The 20,245-nt window shown below is 43.3% G+C and overlaps 1 protein-coding gene across 1 annotated transcript in view; it reads left to right on the top strand.

Moving 5' to 3' along the window:
- Positions 1 to 20,245, top strand: part of CPAP (centrosome assembly and centriole elongation protein) — a 95,894-nt gene that overhangs the window by 57,090 nt on the left and 18,559 nt on the right. Inside the window, exons 8-13 of the mRNA XM_077483980.1 lie at positions 6,200 to 6,332; positions 9,532 to 9,697; positions 12,447 to 12,689; positions 13,927 to 14,017; positions 15,997 to 16,100; positions 17,082 to 17,180. Coding sequence (XP_077340106.1) covers positions 6,200 to 6,332; positions 9,532 to 9,697; positions 12,447 to 12,689; positions 13,927 to 14,017; positions 15,997 to 16,100; positions 17,082 to 17,180 — 836 coding nt within the window. The remainder of the gene's footprint in view (positions 1 to 6,199; positions 6,333 to 9,531; positions 9,698 to 12,446; positions 12,690 to 13,926; positions 14,018 to 15,996; positions 16,101 to 17,081; positions 17,181 to 20,245) is intronic.

Raw genomic sequence — 20,245 nt, 5'->3', positions numbered from 1 at the left:
AATACAGATTGCCCATCTTACACACATTCCGCCTGGCCTATAGCAGAATCACAGTCAGACGGGGGATCAGTTATCCTGACTGGGTGTTGTATCTGACACACTGCATTTCCGATATCTGTAAATAGCCTATGACATAGGCTCTTTACCATGTGATCAACTGTGTCAGCTGGTCACATCGTAACTAGGAAGTGCTATTTATTGGCTTTTCCTCTTGGCGCTGAAAAGGCACGGGTAGAGGAGAGATGATCAGCAGCTCCTGATAATCGGCGTATGGATTATTGGTGCAGACCCATCAAGGGTGCCCACCAGAGATTTCAATCAGTGTCCATCAGTAATTCTTATCAGTGCCCACCGGAGAAGGAGAAAACATTCCTTTATTACAAAATGTTATAACTAACAGAACCTTCTTTTTCTTCAAAATTTTCATTATTTTTCTCATTTGTTAGCGAAAAATAAAAAAACCCAGTGGTGATCAAATACCACCAAAAGAAATCTCTATTTGTGGGAAAAAAATGATAAAAGTTTCATATGGGTACAGTGTTCCATGACCGTGCAATTGTCATTCAAAAGGCGACAGCGCTGAAAGCTGAAAATTGGCCTGGGCAGGAAGGGGGTGAAAGTGCCCTGTATTGAAGTGGTTATAGTAGTTCCAAAGGCTAGACATTTATTACCTTAATGCATTCTCTGCATGACAGTAACAAAAATGTCCCAGTATATGTATTGTCTACTCACCCCCCATATACTTACCTGGGTCCTATCTAAATCCAGCACTGTGCCTGCCTGCAGTAGCTAGCACACGCTCTTTGCCTCTCCCCTTACAAAAGCAGCAGTGGGAGCCATTGGCTCCTGCTTCTGTCAATCAAATCCTGTAAGCATTTTACAAAAAAGATAAAAGATGGGGCTTCTGGACTTTTTAGGCACCATATATAAAATAAGAATCATAGAATAAAGATAAAAATCAACATTTTATTAAGAACATATAATTTTTTCCATTGTACTAGACAACAGAGATTGCTAAAAGAACATCTAATCACAGCAGGACTCATATCCTCCATAATATACAGACTATACCGCCATTTCACATTTTCACTTTTGAAAATAGACCGTAAACATTTGATACATAATCTTCAGAAATATGATTATTCTACTCGCGGTATTAGGTGTACTGCTTGAGAAGGAGAAAGCTCTACATGTTTCGCGTGTTTTAACACGCTTCTTCTGGAGCGAGAGATTTGCGTGACTAGTAAATCAAAAGAGTAGGTTCAAAAAGAGGGACCCCACAAGGCCGATTCCCAATCCTATAGAAGACTGCTGCAGTTTCAATGTTCAAATGGTTAATAGCACCTAAAAGCAAGCATCAATGCCTCCTTTTCAGGAGAAAGTTTTTTTTTTTTTAATGTTATCTTGTTTTGCTTTTTGGCCATGATATCCACACCATAAAGTATGGCCTCTCCTGCAAACATCTAGTGTTTGTAAGCCTGAAATCAGGAGACTGTATAAATCAGTAGTTGTCTCAAACCGTGTGGAACATCCAATTCAGACAAGAAAGTTTCCCTGTGCAGTTGCCAAAGTACAGCTGATCTGGGAAACAAACACTAGGCATTTAGAGGACTGCAGAGATTACTGGCTCTGGTGCAACTACACAGGGAAACTCTTTAAGAAATAGTTTTTTTAGTGGATTCTTCCGCAGAGTCGGTGAGAATGTCAGCCAGGTCTTCGGCTTTAGTGAACTTGGCCAGGAGAAGCCTTTGTCTTAAAACCTGGTCAGGGGACTCGGCCTCTAAGTTGCGCCTTTGTGGGCTTCCCTTAACAGGCGATCATCTACTTGGCCCAGGACTGCAAGAGGCACTGGAACGCACAGCCGACAGGAAAAAGCCACCCAGAGAAAGAGAATCCCGACAGCCAGAACGCTTTTTCGTGGCCAGGGCAGGCAACAGAGTCCTAAAGAAAAGGACAGCAGGCCGAAAAAACCTTGGACAGGGCACAAAGGCAGAGGCAAGGTCAGGGGGGTCCTGTTTAACCCTCCTCAACAGCCCGCCAAGCCGCAGTGACTTGTGTTCCCCGGTGGGAGGAAGATTGAGGGCCTTCTTCCCACAGTGGGCAGCAGACACTTCAAGTCCCTTCATCCTGGACCTTGTAACTAACGGGTACAGGCTGGAATTTGCCCACCAACCACCAGAGTGGTTTTTGGCCACCTTTTCCCCCCCAAGATTGAGAGAAAGCTAAGGCTCTGGGTCTCCAGATCGGAGGCTTATTGGATCAAAAAGTCCTGATTCCTGTTCCCCAGGCAGATCAGGGCAAGGGGTTCTATTCCCATGTATTTGTTGTCAAAAAGCCATCAGGAAAGTTTCAACTTATCCTGAATCTTTGGACTTTAAACAATTCAATCAAACATTTTCTTATGGAGATGGTTTTCACTATCAAAAATCTGCTCTACCCAAAATGCTTCATGGCCACGTTGGACTTAAGGGATGTCTATCTTCACATCCCTATCCATCCAGCCTTCAAGAAATTTTGGGATTAGCAGTGAAGATGAATGCAGGGACACGACACTTTCAATTTCAAGCCCTCCCCTTCAGTCTTTCCTCAGCCCCATACATTTTCACGAAGGTGTTGGGGGAAGCACTGGGCCCGTTGAGGTTAAAGGCGATAATTGTTATCCCTTACTTGGACGACCTCCTGGTGGTGGCAGAGTCATAAAAGAAGCTGTCGGAGGATCTCCAGGCTGTAGAATACTTCCTACAATCCTTAGGCTGGTTGATAAACATAGAAAAGTCATCCTTAATTCCAGCCCAGAAGGTGACCTACTTGGGTTACGACTTTTGCTCAGTGGAACAAAGGGTTTTTCTTCCTCAGGAGAAGATTACGAAAATGATCCAAACTATGTCAGCATTGCAGCCCAACCAGTCGTTCTCTCTGAGACAGGTTTTGAGGGCAGTGGGTTTGATGACATCACGTTTTCCCGCAGTACCATGGGCGAGACTTCATCAACGTCCATTACAACTGTTCCTATTAAGAAACTGGGGCGGGGACGCAAGGTCCCTGGAGTCAATGGTCTGGCTTCCCACCAGGATAAAGCGAAGCCTGTGGTGGTGGAGAACAAGCTCCTAGCAGGAAGTCTCCTATGGTCCATTCCCATATCCTGAAGGATTACTACGGATGCGAGTTCCTAGGGATGGGGCGCCCACCACAGCAATGCAGTGGCACAGGGAGAGTGGTCCACGAGGGAGGCAAAGGCTTCATCCAATCAAAGAGAGCTGCTAGCAGTTCAGAGAGCCCTGCAGACTTTTCAGACAGATCAGGGGCCACGTTCTCCAATTCTGTCAGACAATATTGCGACAATCTCGTACCTCAACAAGTAGGGGGGCACGAGAAGCCGGATACTTCAGTCAATTTCCCAGGATATCCTAGTATGGTCAGAAGGGAATATAGCTTCAATTTCAGCTGTGCACCTAAAGGGGACACACAATTGTCTAGCCGATTACCTCAGCCATTACCAGGTAGATCGAGACAACATCCCAAAGTCTTTGCAGATCTCACCAGTAGATGGGGATATCCAGAAGTGGATCTGTTTGCAAACCAGAACAACCGCAAGTTGGAAATTTTCTTTTCCATGAACATAGCAGACCAATCCTTGGGGATCAATGCACTGGCAAACCCGTGCCTTTTCAGCCTTTGTTATGCCTTCCCGCCAATCAGACTTATTCCGGAAGTTTCTTCTAGAAGAAACGGATCTCATTCTAATTGCCCCATTTTGGCCTAAGAGTCCATGGTTTTCCCTGCTACAGACTCTAGTTTCAGAGCCTCCGCTGAGTCTTCCAAAGAGAGAAGACTTCTTGTTGCAGGGCCCAATATCTCACCCCCAGATGATTTCCTTATGATTGTCGGCTTGGTATCTGAAGAGAAGATACTGAGCGCCCAGGGATTCTCTGACAAGGTAGACAGGACTCTGGCAAACTGCAGAAAACCAGTCACCAGAGCCATATATTCCAATGTTTGGAAAAAGTTTAATTCATGGTTATCGGAGAATCAGAGATTAACTCAAAATATTCCTGCAATTTTGGATTTATTTTTTTCAAGAGGGGTTTGACAAGGGTCTTTCTGTTAGTACCTTAAAAGAACAGGTGGCAGCCATTAGTGTTTTCCTCCAGTTTTCTCTCCTGGAAAATCCCACCTAGTAATTAAACATAAATTGGGACGTGCCAGTCCATCTAGCATGAGTGTGTGGTGCGGAGCTACTTTAGCCAGTTGGGGGGCTTTCCCTACCCAACTAAATGATGTGGTGGTGACTTTATCAATCCGAGAAGAGAAAGATTTGGGTATAGCGATCAGAAAATTCCTAAAGAAATATTGGGAAAAAATCAAATTTTTAATAAAATGTACCCTATCCAAGGGGGTCAATGGACAAGACATCCAACTACCACATTTCCTAACAAAATGGTTTAAAGTGCTTGTAAAGGATGAAGGTTTTTACCTATGCATAAAGGTAAAAAAAAACTTCTTTGTGCTGCTACCCCCCCACAGTCCTCCCTTATACTCACCTGAGCCCCCTCTCAATCCAGTGATGTGCATGGAAGCCTTGGTTGTCCTGGGTCTCTCTCTCCTTATTGGCTGAGATACAGCAGTGGGAGCCATCAGCTCCCCCACTGCTTTCAATCACAGCCAATGAGGAGAGAGTGGAGCCCAGCCACAGCAGCTTGCTATTGGGGGCACTGGTTAAGAGGGAGGAGCCAGGAGTGCAGGCTGGGTTTAAAAAGACAAAAAACTCAAACTCGGACACAAAGATATACCGCTCAAGGTGGCAGTCCTTAAAATACACCTCCCCTGCACATGAAAGGGTTCTGGCTCAGTGTGAAATAGATATGCAAAAGGAAAAATCTGGACAGCTGCACTCCGATGCAATCAACTTTATTGATCTTAAAACCAGTCCATGCAGCAAACAGAGGTAAAACAGGATAAGCTGTAGCTAACATGTTTCACACCCATACTTGTGCTTATTCATAGCTCAGATATCACCCTAGACTTGGACAGTTTTCATAACTGGCCTTGTTCTGCAGATTAGAAATGCTTGTAAGCTCAAATCCTCATCAGTGATCTGATAGACCAAGATGCGGTGAACTAGTATAGCAACTCTGTATGCTCCTGGCATATTTCTAATGCATTTGGTCCAGATTTCTTTTTTTTTTTTTCCCCTTTTCGCAGAGAAATTTCATATTTTTATAGAATTGAGCAAATTCTGTTACTGTCTTCAGCACTGACTGACTTAAGTCTCTAGTCGACTCAAACCCCTTCTGTATACAAAGTTAGAGGAGTGTCAGTCGTTTTTGTTTATTACAAGTCAGCAGCTACAAAAAAGTGTAGCTGCTGACTTTTAATAAACATGCACTCACCTGTCCCATGTGGTCACCTGAAATGTCACCTCTCTCTCTCCCTCTCCCGATGCGGGCAATTTAACTGTGGGCAACACACTGCTCATGCTGAATGGTCTGGCAGTTTTCTGGGACCTGTGATGTCCCAGAAGACTGCAGGAAGGGAAGGAGAGGGAAGAACTAGGTGATCCAGTCAGAAGTGGGAGAGAGTATCTGTGAAAACTAGGTAGCTCCTCAAAAAAAAAAAAAAATGACATGCCAAATGTGGCAGGGGGGGGGGGGGGGGTGCTTAAAGTGGAGCTTCTCCTTTTGGGCAGAGCTCCACATTAATAACCTCATGTAACTTTTCTAGCGCTATCTTATTATTTGGGGGTGGAGGTATATACACAGCAGTGATTATGACCATAGTAAACTCCCTCAATATTAAAATCAGTCGCTGTATTCCAGGACCTGGAAGCAATGTGTCAAATTTGTCAATTCTTTATTTTTACTTTTTTTTTTTTTTTTACTTCAATACATTCACTGCATTAAGGTAAAAAAAACACATTCCACAAGCTCTTTCCCAGTTTGAGAGCAACAAACCACTGCACCTACACTTGTAAACTGGGAGAGGGTGGCGATAGGCAAACAGATTTTGATGGACCTGACTAACAAATTGAAGCTATACGCCTCCCAAAATAAAGCCATACTTAAGTATTTTAGAACAGTCCCCCCCCCCCCCCCCCCCCCCTTTTTTTTTCTTTTTCTTTTTGCCTCAGGGCTTGCTTTGTTAAAATGAAAGACTTACTGGCTGGAAGATTACATTCCTAACAATCAGTTCTGTGTTGTAGGAGATTATGCTCGATCACAGCTGTTAAAAGAAAAACTAGTTGAATTGGAAACCGAGATTGAACGATTTAAGATGGAGAATGCTTCATTGGCAAGACTACATGAGGACAAAGAGAAAACTTTGGAAACGCTCAAGTATGTATTTTTTATTTTTATTTTTTTCTTGTATAGTACCGTATATACTCGAGTATAGGCCGACCCGAATATAAGCCGAGGCCCCCAATTTACCCCCAAAAAAACTGGCAAACTTATTGACTCGTGTATAAGCCGAGGGTGAGACATGCCTGTCCATCCCTGTGTGTGTGTCCGTCCATCCCTGTGTGTCCGTCCATCCCTGTGTGTCCGTCCATCCCTGTGTGTCCGTCCATCCCTGTGTGTCCGTCCATCCATCCCTGTGTGTGTGTGTGTGTGTGTCCATCCATCCATCCATCCCTGTGTGTGTGTGTGTCTCCATCCATCCATCCCTGTGTGTGTGTGTCTCCATCCATCCATCCATCCATCCATCCATCCCTGTGTGTGTCTCCATCCATCCACCCATCCCTGTGTGTGTCTCCATCCATCCACCCATCCCTGTGTGTGTGTGTATCCGTGTGTGTGTGTGTGTGTGTGTGTCCAGCCTACCTTTGTCCCGAGCCTCCGTCCCGTGCCTTGCCTCCTTGCCTCCGTTCCGTCCCGTGCCGTCCCGTGCCTTGCCGTCGTGTCGTGCCTTGCCTTGCCTCCGTCCCGTCCCGTCCCGTCCCGTGCCGTGCCGTGCCTTGCCTTGCCTTGCCTTGCCTCCGTCCCGTGCCCTCTTCGGCGGCCATTGTAAAATTCAAAAGCCGCGCCTCCTCCTTCGCCTGTGATAGGCGGAACACTGAATTTCCCAGCAGCCTGTGTTCCGCCTATCACTGACGTCGTATCATCCTCGTCCGTAGTACGAGGATGATACGATGTCCGTGATAGGCGGAACACAGGCTGCTGGGAAATTCAGTGTTCCGCCTATCACAGGCGAAGGCGGAGCCGGAGGCGCGGCTTTTGAATCAGAATGGCCGCTGTCTGTCTGCTCGACACGCTGATCGAGCGGGCAGACAGCGATGACTCGAGTATAAGCCGAGGGGGGCACTTTCAGCCTCAAAAAAGAGGCTGAAAATCTCGGCTTATACTCGAGTATATACGGTATGTTTGTTTTTTTTGTTTTTTATTATTCTATCTTATAATCTTCTATGGTGGCTTTTTTTCAATATGTGAAATCATCTTCCAGGATAGCTTACTTGAGAGATAATTGGCTCCGTCTTAAATGGAAAACACAACCCAGAAACAGATTTTAAGGCCCCTCCCTACCTACTCCTTTCAGTTGTTTTGTGTTTCCAACCCATCCAGGATACACTGCATCACGTTTGTTTTGTTTCTCTTGCCGGGTGATTGTGGTCATCGGGCCCCCTCTCTGGAGGCCATATCTAGGTGTGCCTGGTTAATATAGTCTCTTACCAAGAGGTTGTCCTTCCTTTACAGGTATTTGCCTCCTGTGGGGTAGGGCAATCCCTGGGCCCAAGCTGCTAGGTCAGGTAGGATTGGTGCACTTCAAGGCCCAGAATTGCTTTTGTGAAGTATCAGAAGATGAAATCCCTTTGCTCTGTGGTGGTCTTCCTTTTTATTTCATTTTCCTGACCTCCATAGACATTAGGGATACTTAGTTACATGTTCCCTTTTTGTGCCGGGTACCAACACTTTCTTTTGGTGTTGGGGGCATGCATTATCAATTTGTGGTGCTCCCCTTTGGTCTGACCTCCCTTTCCCGGGTGTTTACCAAGCTGCTTGCTCTGTTCCTAGCATTACCGAAACAAGGTGGGATTACCGTGATAGGCTATCTGGAGGACCTTAGCCAATTGTCCATTAGTGTGAGAATGGGAGGAGTTCTGAACCTCAAGAAGTCTGCTCTGACCCTGACAAGGCATCTGGAATATTTGGGGTCGATTCTTGACTTGGTGTGGGCCTAGGAGTTCTTCACTGTACTTTTGCATGCAGGTTCTCGGCCTTATGGTGTCTACCTTTTGAGATGGTCCCGTATGGGGCGTTCAGTACAAGGGTGCTGCAGAAGGAAATCTTATCTAAGTGGTGCATGTCTCCTGTGTCCTTGGACAGCCAAATCTATGTGGGACGATTGTTCAGGACCCCCCTCCTTTTGGCTCTGTTCTCAATCTTTTTGGGCTAGGAAGTAATTTCTCCCTCTCAGTTTTAAAAGGTGGTTAAGGCAGACGCTTGTCTGACTGGGTGGGAGCTCTGGTTCCGAGATTGGTACAGGAATGTCGGAAAGCCAGCAGGCAGAACTTCACATGCCAGCTCTCTCCATTGTTTACATTCTGGGTGTAGAAAACTGGCAGGCGGACTACTTCAGCCATCAGATGCTGAATCAAGGAGAGTAGTCCCTGCACCCAGACATGTTTCTTCAAATCTCTCTGCTTTGGGGCACCTCAGACATCAATTTTATCGGCATCCCATCTCAACAGGAAGGTATAGAGATTTGTGGCGAGAGCAAGGGATCGCCTGGTGGGGAGCCATTATTTACGCCTTGCCCTATCTAATAACTTAAAAACCCACACAGTATCTTCTCTATCCTCCCGGGATTTGTTTTCTCTCCCTATCACCATAGTGATCAGGAAACTTTATGGAGCTTCTATATAATACACTGATCATGTCCTACCCTCTATAGTCGTTCTGTTCAGCATGTGATCCGTGTATGGTGGGCTGAGACCTCCTTCTCATCCACTCTCCCTGGCATCCACCTGGATTCTGAAGAGTATTCTCTCTCCAGAGAGGACAGAAGAGACCAGGCAACAGGAGCCTGAGCTTTAGCTTGGCCAGCTCCCCATGCTAATGCCACCCCATCTGGTTTCTCCCACATCTGCAGGCACATGAATAAATTAACAGCTTTGTTAGCAACTACAAGCCCTAGTGTTCCTTTTTTTTGTTTTGTGGAATTTCTTGTATCGTAAGAACACACAAGAAATCTGGTGCTGACAGACTTCCCTCCCCCAGCTGTGGTGAATGACAGCGCTGGTCTCTAGAATTCCCCTGCTGGCAGACATAAGCACTGTCAATGACATTTAAATTATGTATTTGTCTCCTTGCTAGCAGCGTGGTCAAACAGCAGTAGGGTGGGGACGGGAGGCTAGCTGCCTGATCTTGCTGCTTGGCAACCACTGAAAGGATCAGAATAGGACCAAGTACTACATGCTCTTGATTCCTTGGGGGATTAAAAAATAACTATGTTGAAGTGATATTACTTCTTTAACACCGTTTTACAAAAATGCTGTGATCTGCTCCAGTCAATGTAAATTTTTATTTTTCCTAATAGAAAAGAAGTTGCAGATTTTGAGCAGCAAAAAGCCAAGGAGCTAGCCAGGATTGAAGAGTATAAAAAGGAAGAAATGAAAAAACTCCAAAAAGAGAGGAAGGTGTTTGAGAAATATGCCAGCGCAGCACGAGCAATGCCCGACAAGAAGGAGCGAGAAGAGATCCAGGTGAGAGCCAATGGTTGGCAGTCCTGGTGTTGCAATCTAAGGAGATGTTTAGGCCATTTTATTACTCTTGCTGTGCTTTGTTCCTTGTTTCAGAAATGTACAATTGCAGTTGCTTTATCTCTTTTTCTCAATGCCCATGATTTCCAACAGTTGCATGAATAAAGTGTATGCGCCACCTCCAAGTGATTGGACACTGGCAAATAGAAGTGCGGCAATGACCAGCATAACCCCTCCCACTACCAGACTTTCCTCCAGTTTTTTGCTAGTGTTGTGTCTCTCTGCTGAGCGTATCTGTTCTGCTTTTGATGGACAGATTTCTACTTGAATTGCATTTCTCTGCTAAGCCTCAGTGCTTAATAGCAGTGGTATTTTTTTTCGGATAAGTCCTCATGAATGTTTATATCCCTGAGGGACTGTACCCAATGGCAAAACTGGGATGGCCTGTAAGCTACATTTGCACTAGATCCCACGTGTGACACGTACTGTAGCAGGTAGTTGCATATGTAAATTAACTGGTGAAGTGCTGCACAGGTCCACGGCCATGGTCTGTTGAAGCAGAACCCAGTCATTGAAGGCCTTAAAGAGGGGGTATGACCATTTTGGAGCTTGTGTAGTTTGAGCTGGTTTCCAGCTTTGCTGCAAGTGCCCCTTGTGGAGATCCCCTGTGCTTGCTCTGCATCTTCGGGTGGCTTGTGCGTTTTCATGTTATGGATTGTGGTTCCCCACCATGCCTTGAGAAGCTGTGGGTCCTTGTTGGTACAGCATCACTATAGGGCACTGTGGACATACTTGTGAGGGAGTCGATTCCTATTGAACACAATATACAGGGATATGGGAAGTGTGTGTGTGTGTGTGTGTGTGTATATATATATATATATATATATATATATATATATATATATATATATATATATATATATATATATATATATATATAAAGAATACAGGTCTTTTCACTTGAAGTCTGTTTTTGAGATTTATGTAAAATCACTTTGAAAAGTTTAACGTAGAGAACTATGCACCAAATTGTTTGCGTTTTCTTCTGTTAAGCAGAAGAGCTTCCTATGTACACCCTTCTGACTTCAATAAAGTCCCGCCCACCTGATTTCCCTCCCTACATTAAGAGGTCCCTTTTTTGGCGACAAAGGCCCTCTCATTAAAGCAGTAGAAAACAAGCAAACTTAGTTCCACAGTTGGGGCATGTAAAGTCCAAGTAATGGTGCAAAACCAGAAACTGAGGAATAAGATACACATTTGTGCTTCTTTTTGGCCCAGAATGTTAACTTTATATGTTTGCTTTAAGAGGGAATCCCAACTTGAATGAGCATGTGAAAGTAGTGGGATCTGTAAGTGGAAAGGGAAAATTGCACATTCTTCACGTGTTCGGTAATCTGTTTGAATGCCCCACTGTGATGGTCTTCAAAAACGTAGATTTTATTCATCTACTTAACATTATTCATCCACTTGTAACATACATCGATCAGCAATAACATTATGACCACCCCCCTTAACTGTTGAGGCAGACTACTTCCCTAGACCACTGAAAGTATGCTGTGGTATCTGGCACCAAGCTATCAATATCAAATCCTATTAAGTCCTGTAAGTTGCGAGATGGGGCCTCCATGGCTCGGACCTGTTTATTCAGCACATCCCACCGATGCGGTTGTGTTCCTCAAATCATTCTTAAATTCATCTGACCAGGCCACTTTTTTCCATTCCATTGCTCCATGGTCCAGTTTTGCTGCACATGTGCCCATTGCAGACACTTTAGTCTGTGGACACGGTCAGCCTGGGCATCCTGACTTGTCTGGGGCTACACAGCCCAATACGCAAAATAACAACGCTGCACTGTGTGCTCTGACACCTTTCTGTTGGAACCAGCATTAAATTTAAAGTATAGGAAACTTTATAAAATTTAAATACATCTATCTACTCCTCTCTATGGATGTAGCCTCGGTCCAGTGCTGCAACTGTCCCCACCAGCTACAAGACTGAGAACTGAGTGATCATGATTGCTGGTTGCTCAGTTGTTGGTCTTCACTGAGCAGAGTGGTGACTGTCAATCACAACTTTCTGCTCTGCCCTTTTCAGTGCTCACTGGAGTACCGGGCTGTGGAGGGGGCAGGAGAGGCCAGCTTAGGCTGCGTGGTAAGAGGCTGAGCCAGCTGCTGGTCAAACATCTGACCAACTTAAAGTCAAGCTCTTTCAAGAGCATGCATCAGCTCTGTGACATCAGCTGACCGTGGGCATTAGCCCTCTTTTGGCTAATTCTGGGTCACAGGAGTGCAGAAATAATTGTGCCCCTGTGATCCAGAAGAGAAGTATGGCCAGAAAAGCTTTTTTTTTTTTTTTTTTTAAACCATTTGACTGCAGTAGCTCTTTTTATTGGATTGGACTATATGTCACCCTTTCTTTCCAGTGGGTAACAGTGAGCCTTGACCACCCATGACCTCCCACAATGGCTGCAGTTTTAGAGATACTCTGACCCAGTTTTCTAGCCAATACAATTTGGACCTTCGCTAAAATTCTTACACTTGTCCATTTTTTCTGCTTTCAACAAGTTAACTTCAGGGACAACAAGTTCTCTTGCTGCCTAATCTGTCCCACCTACTTTCAGATACATATATGTTATGGCTGATCAGTGTATGATTCAAGTATACCAATGAGTACTTGAGCTATGGCCAGTTAGTAAACTCTCACAAGGAACATATCTACACTTGCATTCACCTCCTTCCTTTTTACATTTAAGAATTTAAAGCAACAGATTAAAGAACTACAAGAAGAGCTAAAGAAGAAGGAGACAAAATGGTCTACCACTCACGTGCGCCTCAGAAATCAAATAGAGACCTTGACAAAAGAGAATACTGAACTTCGAGAAGAAATAAAGTTTATGGAAAAAGTTCGTTTGGAATCTTGGAAGAAAGCTGAAGCAGGAGAAAGCAAAAAGAAAAGTGACGGACCTGGGCCACTTTTGAGAAGATCAGAATCTGTTGTAAGTGGCTTTTGTCATAAATGGGAAGATCTTTCATGTGTAAAACATGAGATCGTTGCCAGTTTTCAATTGATTCCGAAGTACCATGTAGATGCATTAAAGTCTAATTTTTTTTTCTTTGTTTAAAAATATCCATGTTATACTTACCTGCTCTATTGCTGTGGTTTTGCACAGAGTAGGCCAGATCCTCCTCTTCTCAGGTTCCCTGCTGGCGCATATGCGCCCCCCCCCCGCCCTGTGCCCCCACGGCAAGCACCTTGCTAAGGGGGCATTGATCCAAACCGCTGCTCTGTGTGAAAATTCAGACATGGAGACGTGGCTCAAACACACAAATTCCCCTTATTGGCTCACTGACTTTAACAGCAGTGGGAGCCAATAGGGTCTGCTGCTGTCTGAGCCAATGAGGGAGAGTCTCTTGTGCAACATTGTTGGATCGAGATGGGGCTCAGGTATGGCTTGGGATAACCAGCAGGTCAAACCACAATTAAAGATTTGATCAAATATTTTTTGGGTATAGCACTGGATCAAGGTGAGGCTCAGGTAATTATAAGGGGAGGCTGGGGGGGGGGGGGGGGGGGAGCTGCACAGAAGAAGGTATTTTTATCTTCATGCATTAATAAGAAAAAAAAACCTTCTGCCTTTTAGAACCACTTTAATGAATAAAAGTGTTTTAGAGAGTGGAGTAGGCTTTTAACTGTGCTAATACTTAATCCTGCTAACTTGTGATAAATGTGCTACTGCCCAGTAATCACCCTAACAACACCAACATTTTTGAGTAGATGTTGATGGCTTTTCAGATTAGGAAATAGCATGTGTTGATTTTACCCTCACATTTATTTAAATATGGATGCTTCACCAGTTTAAAATGTGTTCAGGATTTTTTATAATCTACTCACTGCTTCCTTGAGATCTACATGCCATGACCTTTCTAAGGGGTCTAATGGGTGGCATCTACTTTTATTATAGTTTACTGGGATTGCCAAATCATAAGCACCCAGGTCAGCTTTGAAATTGCTGGTGAAAGATCTTATATGGTAATTGGAAACCCTGAGATGCGTAAAAAGCTAGTGTAAGGTTCATACAATATTGGTTTGTTTTAAAACATTGACATTTTTGTGATGTGGTCAGGAATATTGTTCCAGCCATAGTCGGCATAAGCATTAACTTTTGTTCTTTATTAGTGACCTGTCAGATACAGTCTGGTGAAAATTGTGTATTTTCATTAATCACTTTTCAGAGCCCCCTCCATGTGTTAAAACAGAGGCGTACCCCTGTTCCTGAGTCAGAAAAGAACACAAAGGTCCTCAGAAGTCAGTCTCCAATTAAAGGTGGGTCTGGTTTTCTGTTTTATAATTGTTCTCCAAATCTAAATGCTGCTCATTACTACACATAAAGCTCAACTCCCTTTATAACTGAACACAAATGTAATTTTAGAATGTATCCCATAGGAATCTTGAGAAATGTGAAATTAACTTTTAATGACTATAATGTATTTAATTGCATAATGTTTCCAAAACTCGACACAAGTTCTATAGGGACGAGTGTTTTGCTGCTGATTTTCGTATGTACTCCGCGTCCAACAATATTCAACCAGCATTGATGGATTCCAGGAGTTATGATACCATGTCCTGGTGAAACCTTTCAACATGTTTGTGATTGCACCTAGATTTTTGGGAAATAAGTCAGAATATAAATGCAGAAAATAGTCTTCAGGGATATATTGCATGCCATGGTCTTGTATGATGTATGTTTGTCAGCCAGCTAAATGTAGTTGGTAGTGGTAGTTGCTAAGAATGTTTTTTTTATTTTTTTTTTAAATCAGAACAAGTTTTTATTGAAGTAACAGTAGATCATACAATCCAATAGTAATTAAATTGCAGAAAGTTCATACTCGTCATGTAACAGGTACTACAGATCTCAAGCACAAGATTGTACACAAAATAACCAAGAATATTCTTAACGACTTTCCTGAATGCTTTCCAGGTGATTTTCTGACTCATAATTGGTATTGGTGATGTATGTGGTCTGTGAACAAACACAATTGCCTTCCTTAAAGGAGATGTACAGCCAAAGCTTGTTTGGCTGTACTTCTCCTATGGATCACAGATGCACTGTTCATTTTGCACTCCTGTGTCCCGTTTTCAGCAGAGAGCGGGCTGAAGTCTGCTGACGTCACAGAAGTTGGTCCAGGCTACGCATCATCACAACTGCTGAGATGGGATCCGCCAGATCCCTGGACCAACACTAGGCTCAGTCTCAGTGAGCCGCTGAGAGTCTGAGCTGGCCACCCCCCTCCACAGCTCAGCGCTCCAGTGAGCGAAGGGACAGAGGAAAGAGCTGTGACAGACATTCTGCAGCTCTCTGCTCGCAGAGCTGTGAGAACTGAGCAATCAGCGGTGTTCGATCACTCGGTTCTTGGTGCAGAGGCGCCGGTGGACAGATGCATCATCGGACCGATGCTGCACCCACCTAGGTAAGTATGAATCTAAAAAAACTCCAAACCCATGCTTCTCTTTTAAAGTGGTTATAAACCCTTTACAAGCACTTTAACCTACAGGTAAGCCTAGATTAAGGCTTACCTGTAGGTGATTGAAATATTTCCCAGACCGGCACTCCTGTGACACGTTTTGTTGCGTTCCCAACATTTTTCATCAGTCCAACTTTTATGTGAAGTGGAGGCAAAAATATCTTTGTTGGGCCAACAAGTGTTTCATGTGCCATGTTTTTCTTTCCTGGAACCAAACTCTTTCAGAACGACCATTTCATTTTAACATAATGTGAGACTCTTGTATGAGGCTGGGTTCACACAGCAACAGGTCCGGTGCGTTTTGCACAAAAAAACGCTTTTGGTCTGTTTCGGGGCCGAACTCAGCCCAAAATTTGGGCTAAAATCGGACCTGAAACAGTAAATCAGGACTGCGTCTCATATGTGAACCCAGCCTCACTGTTGCATTTGCATATGTAACAGTACTTTGGTATGTCCGAGCTGCATTTAAGCAGCAGTGTCACTACATTTAGATCTCCACAGATATTCCAGTCATACTTAGTGTATAGGATATACTTCAACAACCATTCAATGTTCTTGTATGTTTCTTTGTGTGCAGCGTAGCCAAATAGGTATTTTAAATTGAAAAAAAAGACAGATTTCTATAAAACGGTACTTGATGGCCTAAATGAAGGGTTATTTTCATGATTAGCAGCCAAAAATCTACAGATACACTAGGAAGATCAAGCAAAATCTTCGCTGTTGAGTGTAAACCTCTACATATGTCTGTGTGGATTGACCTGGTACCTATATTTCCTGTAGGACTGTCCTCAAGGAGTTTCCGACAAATGTCACTTGGCGAGTCTAGTATATCTGAGCCAACAAGAGTGAAGATACCAGAGCCAGCAGCCAGTACCATTTCCCAGGTAAGGAGTTTAAGTCAGTAGTACATTTTCCTTTGGTACACGTTTCTCTTACAGTAAGTCACTTTCACTTATCAGTGCATTTTTTCTCGTTGGTTATATTTTTATTTATCCACTTGCTTACTGGGCACTTAAATCCCCCCCTCCTGCGCAGACCAATTTTCAGCGCTGATGCACTTTGAATGACAATTGCACGGTCATGCTACACTGTACCCAAATTACATTTTTATAATTTTTTTTTTCACACATAAAGCTTTCTTTTGGTGGTATTTAATCACAGCTGGGATTTTTATTTTTTGCTAAACAAACAAAAAAAAAGATGGAAAATGTTGAAAAAAAAAATCATGTTTTCATAGTTTGTTATAAAATTTTGCAGACAGGTAATTTTTCTCCTTCATTGATGTGCACTGATGAGGCTGCACTGGTGGACACTGATGGGGACAGATAAGGCCGTACTGATGGGCGGCACTAATGGCGACAGATAAGGCGGTACTGATGGGCGGCCCTGATGGGCACTGATGTGCAGCTTTGTTCATGAGGCACTGGTAGGCGACACTGTTGTGTACGGTTGGTGGCACTGGCAGGTGGGAACTGAGGAGCTGGTGGCAGCCCTCTGTGATTGGGACTGATGTCCCTCTCGCAGACCCCGGTGATCGGCTTTTATTTTTTTTTTTTTAGCCGATTACCAACTCTGTTTACGTCACGTGATCAGCTGTCATTGGCTGACAGCTGATCATGTGGTAAGGGGTCAGGATCGACCCCTTACTCCAATCTAATCCAGCGAGTCTCAGACTTGCTGATCAGAGTGCACTGCGCGCTCCCTGCAGGAGGCATGCAGGCCACTTGGGCACGGGAGGACGTCAATAGATGCCCTCCCAGACCCGCAAAGCAGGTCCGCGCTGTAGCTGTCAGTCGGCTATAGCACAGATCTGAACAGGTTAATACCAAATAGCATGATGCCTTGTAAAATGCATTTAATTGCAGGGTTCTGACAAGCTGCTGCCTACGGAAATGAAAAATGAAAGTTTTCCAGTGAAAGAAGGCGATGAAGTCCAGGGGGAAGTATCGTATCCAGATGGGAAGGTGAGTAATCTCCTTTGTGTACTGATAGTAAATGTCTGTATATGTGGCCACAATTGGCTTGCCATGTGTAGGGCTTAATGCCCAGCAACTAGGTAGCTAGTAAATATGTGTGTGTTTTATATAGATAGATATAGATAAATAGAGAAAATATAATCAGTATAAAAAGTCTACAAACCCCTGTTAAAATTTCAGATTTCTGTGATATAAAACAAATGAGACAGAAATAATTTCAGAACATTTTTCCACCTTTCTAATGTGACCTATAAACTGCACAACTGTTTTTGAACAACAAATGGAAATCTTTTAGGTGGAGGGAAGTAAAACTAACATAATCATGTTGCATAAGCGTGCATACCCTTAAACTAATACTTCCTTGAAGTACCTTTTTGATTTTATTACAGCACTCTTTTTGGGTATGAGTCTGTCAGCATGGCACATCTTGACTTGGCAATATTTGCTCACTCTTCTTTGAAAAAACACTCCAAATCTGTCGGATTGCGAGGGTATCTCCTGTAGGGCCGAAACAACTAATCGATTAATCGATTCCTATTTTCATAATCGATTAATCGGCCAGTAATCTAATGGGGGTTATAAAAAAATAGCCCTTTATAGTACAAAGAGCAAATCGCTACTGTAAATATTACTTTCACAGTTCTACAGTAAAAAAATGTGTTGTGATTATTTGCTTTTTTTGTACTATAAAGGGCTAATTTTTTTTTATTTTTATTTTTTATTTTTTTTTTAACCCCACTATATTACTAAACGTCTTAGACCTGGTTCACACTATGTGTTCTTTTTGCAGAAACGCACTACAATTCATTTACATGTTTCCTATGAGATACGTTCACATATTTTTTTTCAGCCGCTGCGTATTTGGAAAGGGTCAGGGACTATTTTTTAACGCAAAACTGCTTTTTTGGTTCAATATACTTCAATGGAGAAGCTACAGAAAAGCATGTAATACATTTTTGCAGCAATTTGTGTTTTTTAATCTGCCCAACAACAAATTGTCCGAAAATTAGAAAATAGATTATTAATCATAGGCACAAAAATCAAAACGCACAGCAAAAAGCACTGCAGAAATAGATCAAAAGCAAACTGCATAGGTGTGTACCGAGCCTTATGCTGGCCACACCGATCAATTTTCAGACAAGAATATTCATACGAAAAATCTTTGTACATTTTCTGAATGAAAAGAATGTGGTTTGAAATTTTCACTTGTTTTTAACATTCTTTTTTTAAAATGAATGTAATTTCTGAACAAACACCACATACACTGTCTGAAAATTCCCTTGACCAAGATTTCTATTATTTCAAAAAATTCCCATCACTGTGGTTGAAAATGTACATCGTTTTGACCCCACTAATGATTAGAAAATCGAAGAACATTCTTAAAATTACTCTAATTCTAATCTAATTATTTATTTTTTTAATAAAAAAAATTGATGTCTGAGTCTGATATTTACCAGATTCACCCTTTAATAGTGTATATACGGTATATTTCCTCTAATAGTATATACAGTATATTTCTTATGTCTGTTATTCTCAGAGTGGATTCGATATTTTGCTCCTTAACCATATAGTTGAATAGAGATATTTAAGAATAAATTGCCCTTTTTTTTAAACTTTACATATTGAATTATACACCAAACTTTTTTTTTTAAGGTTTTTAACTGATTAATCGAAACAATAACCGGCCAACTAATCGATTATGAAAATAATCGTTAGTTGCAGCCCTAATCTGCTGTGCACAGCCCTCTTCAGACCACCACGCAGATTTTCAATCGGATTCAGGTCTGGGCTCTGGCGGGGCCATTCCAAAACTTTAACCACTTCAATACCAGGCACTTAAACACCTTCCTGCCCAGACCAATTTTGAGCTTTCAGCGCTGTCGCACTTTGAATGACAATTGCGTGGTCATGCTACACTGTACCCAAATTACATTTTTATCATTTTTTCCCCACAAATAGAGCTTTCTTTTGGTGGTATTTGATCACCTCTACGGTTTTTATTTTTTGCGCTACAAATAAAAAAATACCGAAAATTTTGAAAAAAAAATGTTTTTTTTTGTTTGTTTCAAAACTTTGTAAATAAGTACGTTTTCTCCTTCACTGATGGGCACTGATGGGGCTACACTGATGGGCACTGATAAGGCGTCACTGATGGGCACCGATGAGGTGGCACTGATGGGTGGCACGGATGGGAACTGATAGGTGGCACAAATTGGCACAGATGGGCATGGATAGGCGGCACAGATGGGCACGGGTGGGCACTGAGAGGTGGCACGGGTGGGCACTGATAGTCGGCACAGGTGTTATACTGTACTAATGGATGCCAATCAGTGCCAAACAATAATGCATGCCAATCAGTGATGCCCATTGTGGGCACTGATTGGCATCCATTATGGGCACTGATTGGCATCCATTGTGGCACTGACTGGCATCCCTGGTGGTCTAGGGAGGATTACCTTTTGCTGGGCATCCCTGGTGGTCTGGTGGCGTCCCTGGTGGTCCAGTGTGGGCATAATCAATCAGCACAGCCCCCCCCCCCCTGTCAGAGGAGCAGCCGATCGGCTCTCCTCTACTCGCGTCTGACAGACGCGAGTGAGGAAAAGCCGATCACCGGCTCTTCCTATTTACACTGTGATCAGCCATGATTGGACACGGCTGATCACATGGTAAAGAGTCTCCGTCGGAGACTCTTTACCGAGATCGTAGTTAACGGGTGTCAGACTGACACCCCAAAACAACGATCGCCGCGATGCACGCCGATCAGGATTATGCAACCACTTTGCCACCGTCAATTGCCTATAGGGCGGGCAGCAAGTGGTTAATCTTCTTCTGGTGACACCATTTCTTTGTTGATTTGGATGTACTGTATGCTTTTGGGTCTTTGTAATTCTGAAAGCTGAAGTTCCTTTTCATGTTCAGCTTTCTAGCAGAAGTCTGAAGGATGATTTTTCGGATCAGCAAATAACTGAATTTGCAAAAACCTGTGAAAATTCCACCACTATATAGTCCCCACTGTAATATCTACAATCCCCCCCCCCCCACTGTAATATTGG

The sequence above is a fragment of the Lithobates pipiens genome, unplaced genomic scaffold (genome assembly GCF_037356315.1).
Source record: "Lithobates pipiens isolate NorthernLeopardFrog02 unplaced genomic scaffold, aLitPip1_a1.2 Scaffold_16, whole genome shotgun sequence".
Classification (NCBI taxonomy): Eukaryota; Metazoa; Chordata; class Amphibia; order Anura; family Ranidae; genus Lithobates; species Lithobates pipiens.
The sequence above is the reverse complement of the archived record's forward strand: the minus strand, read 5'-3'. Positions and strand labels throughout refer to the sequence as shown.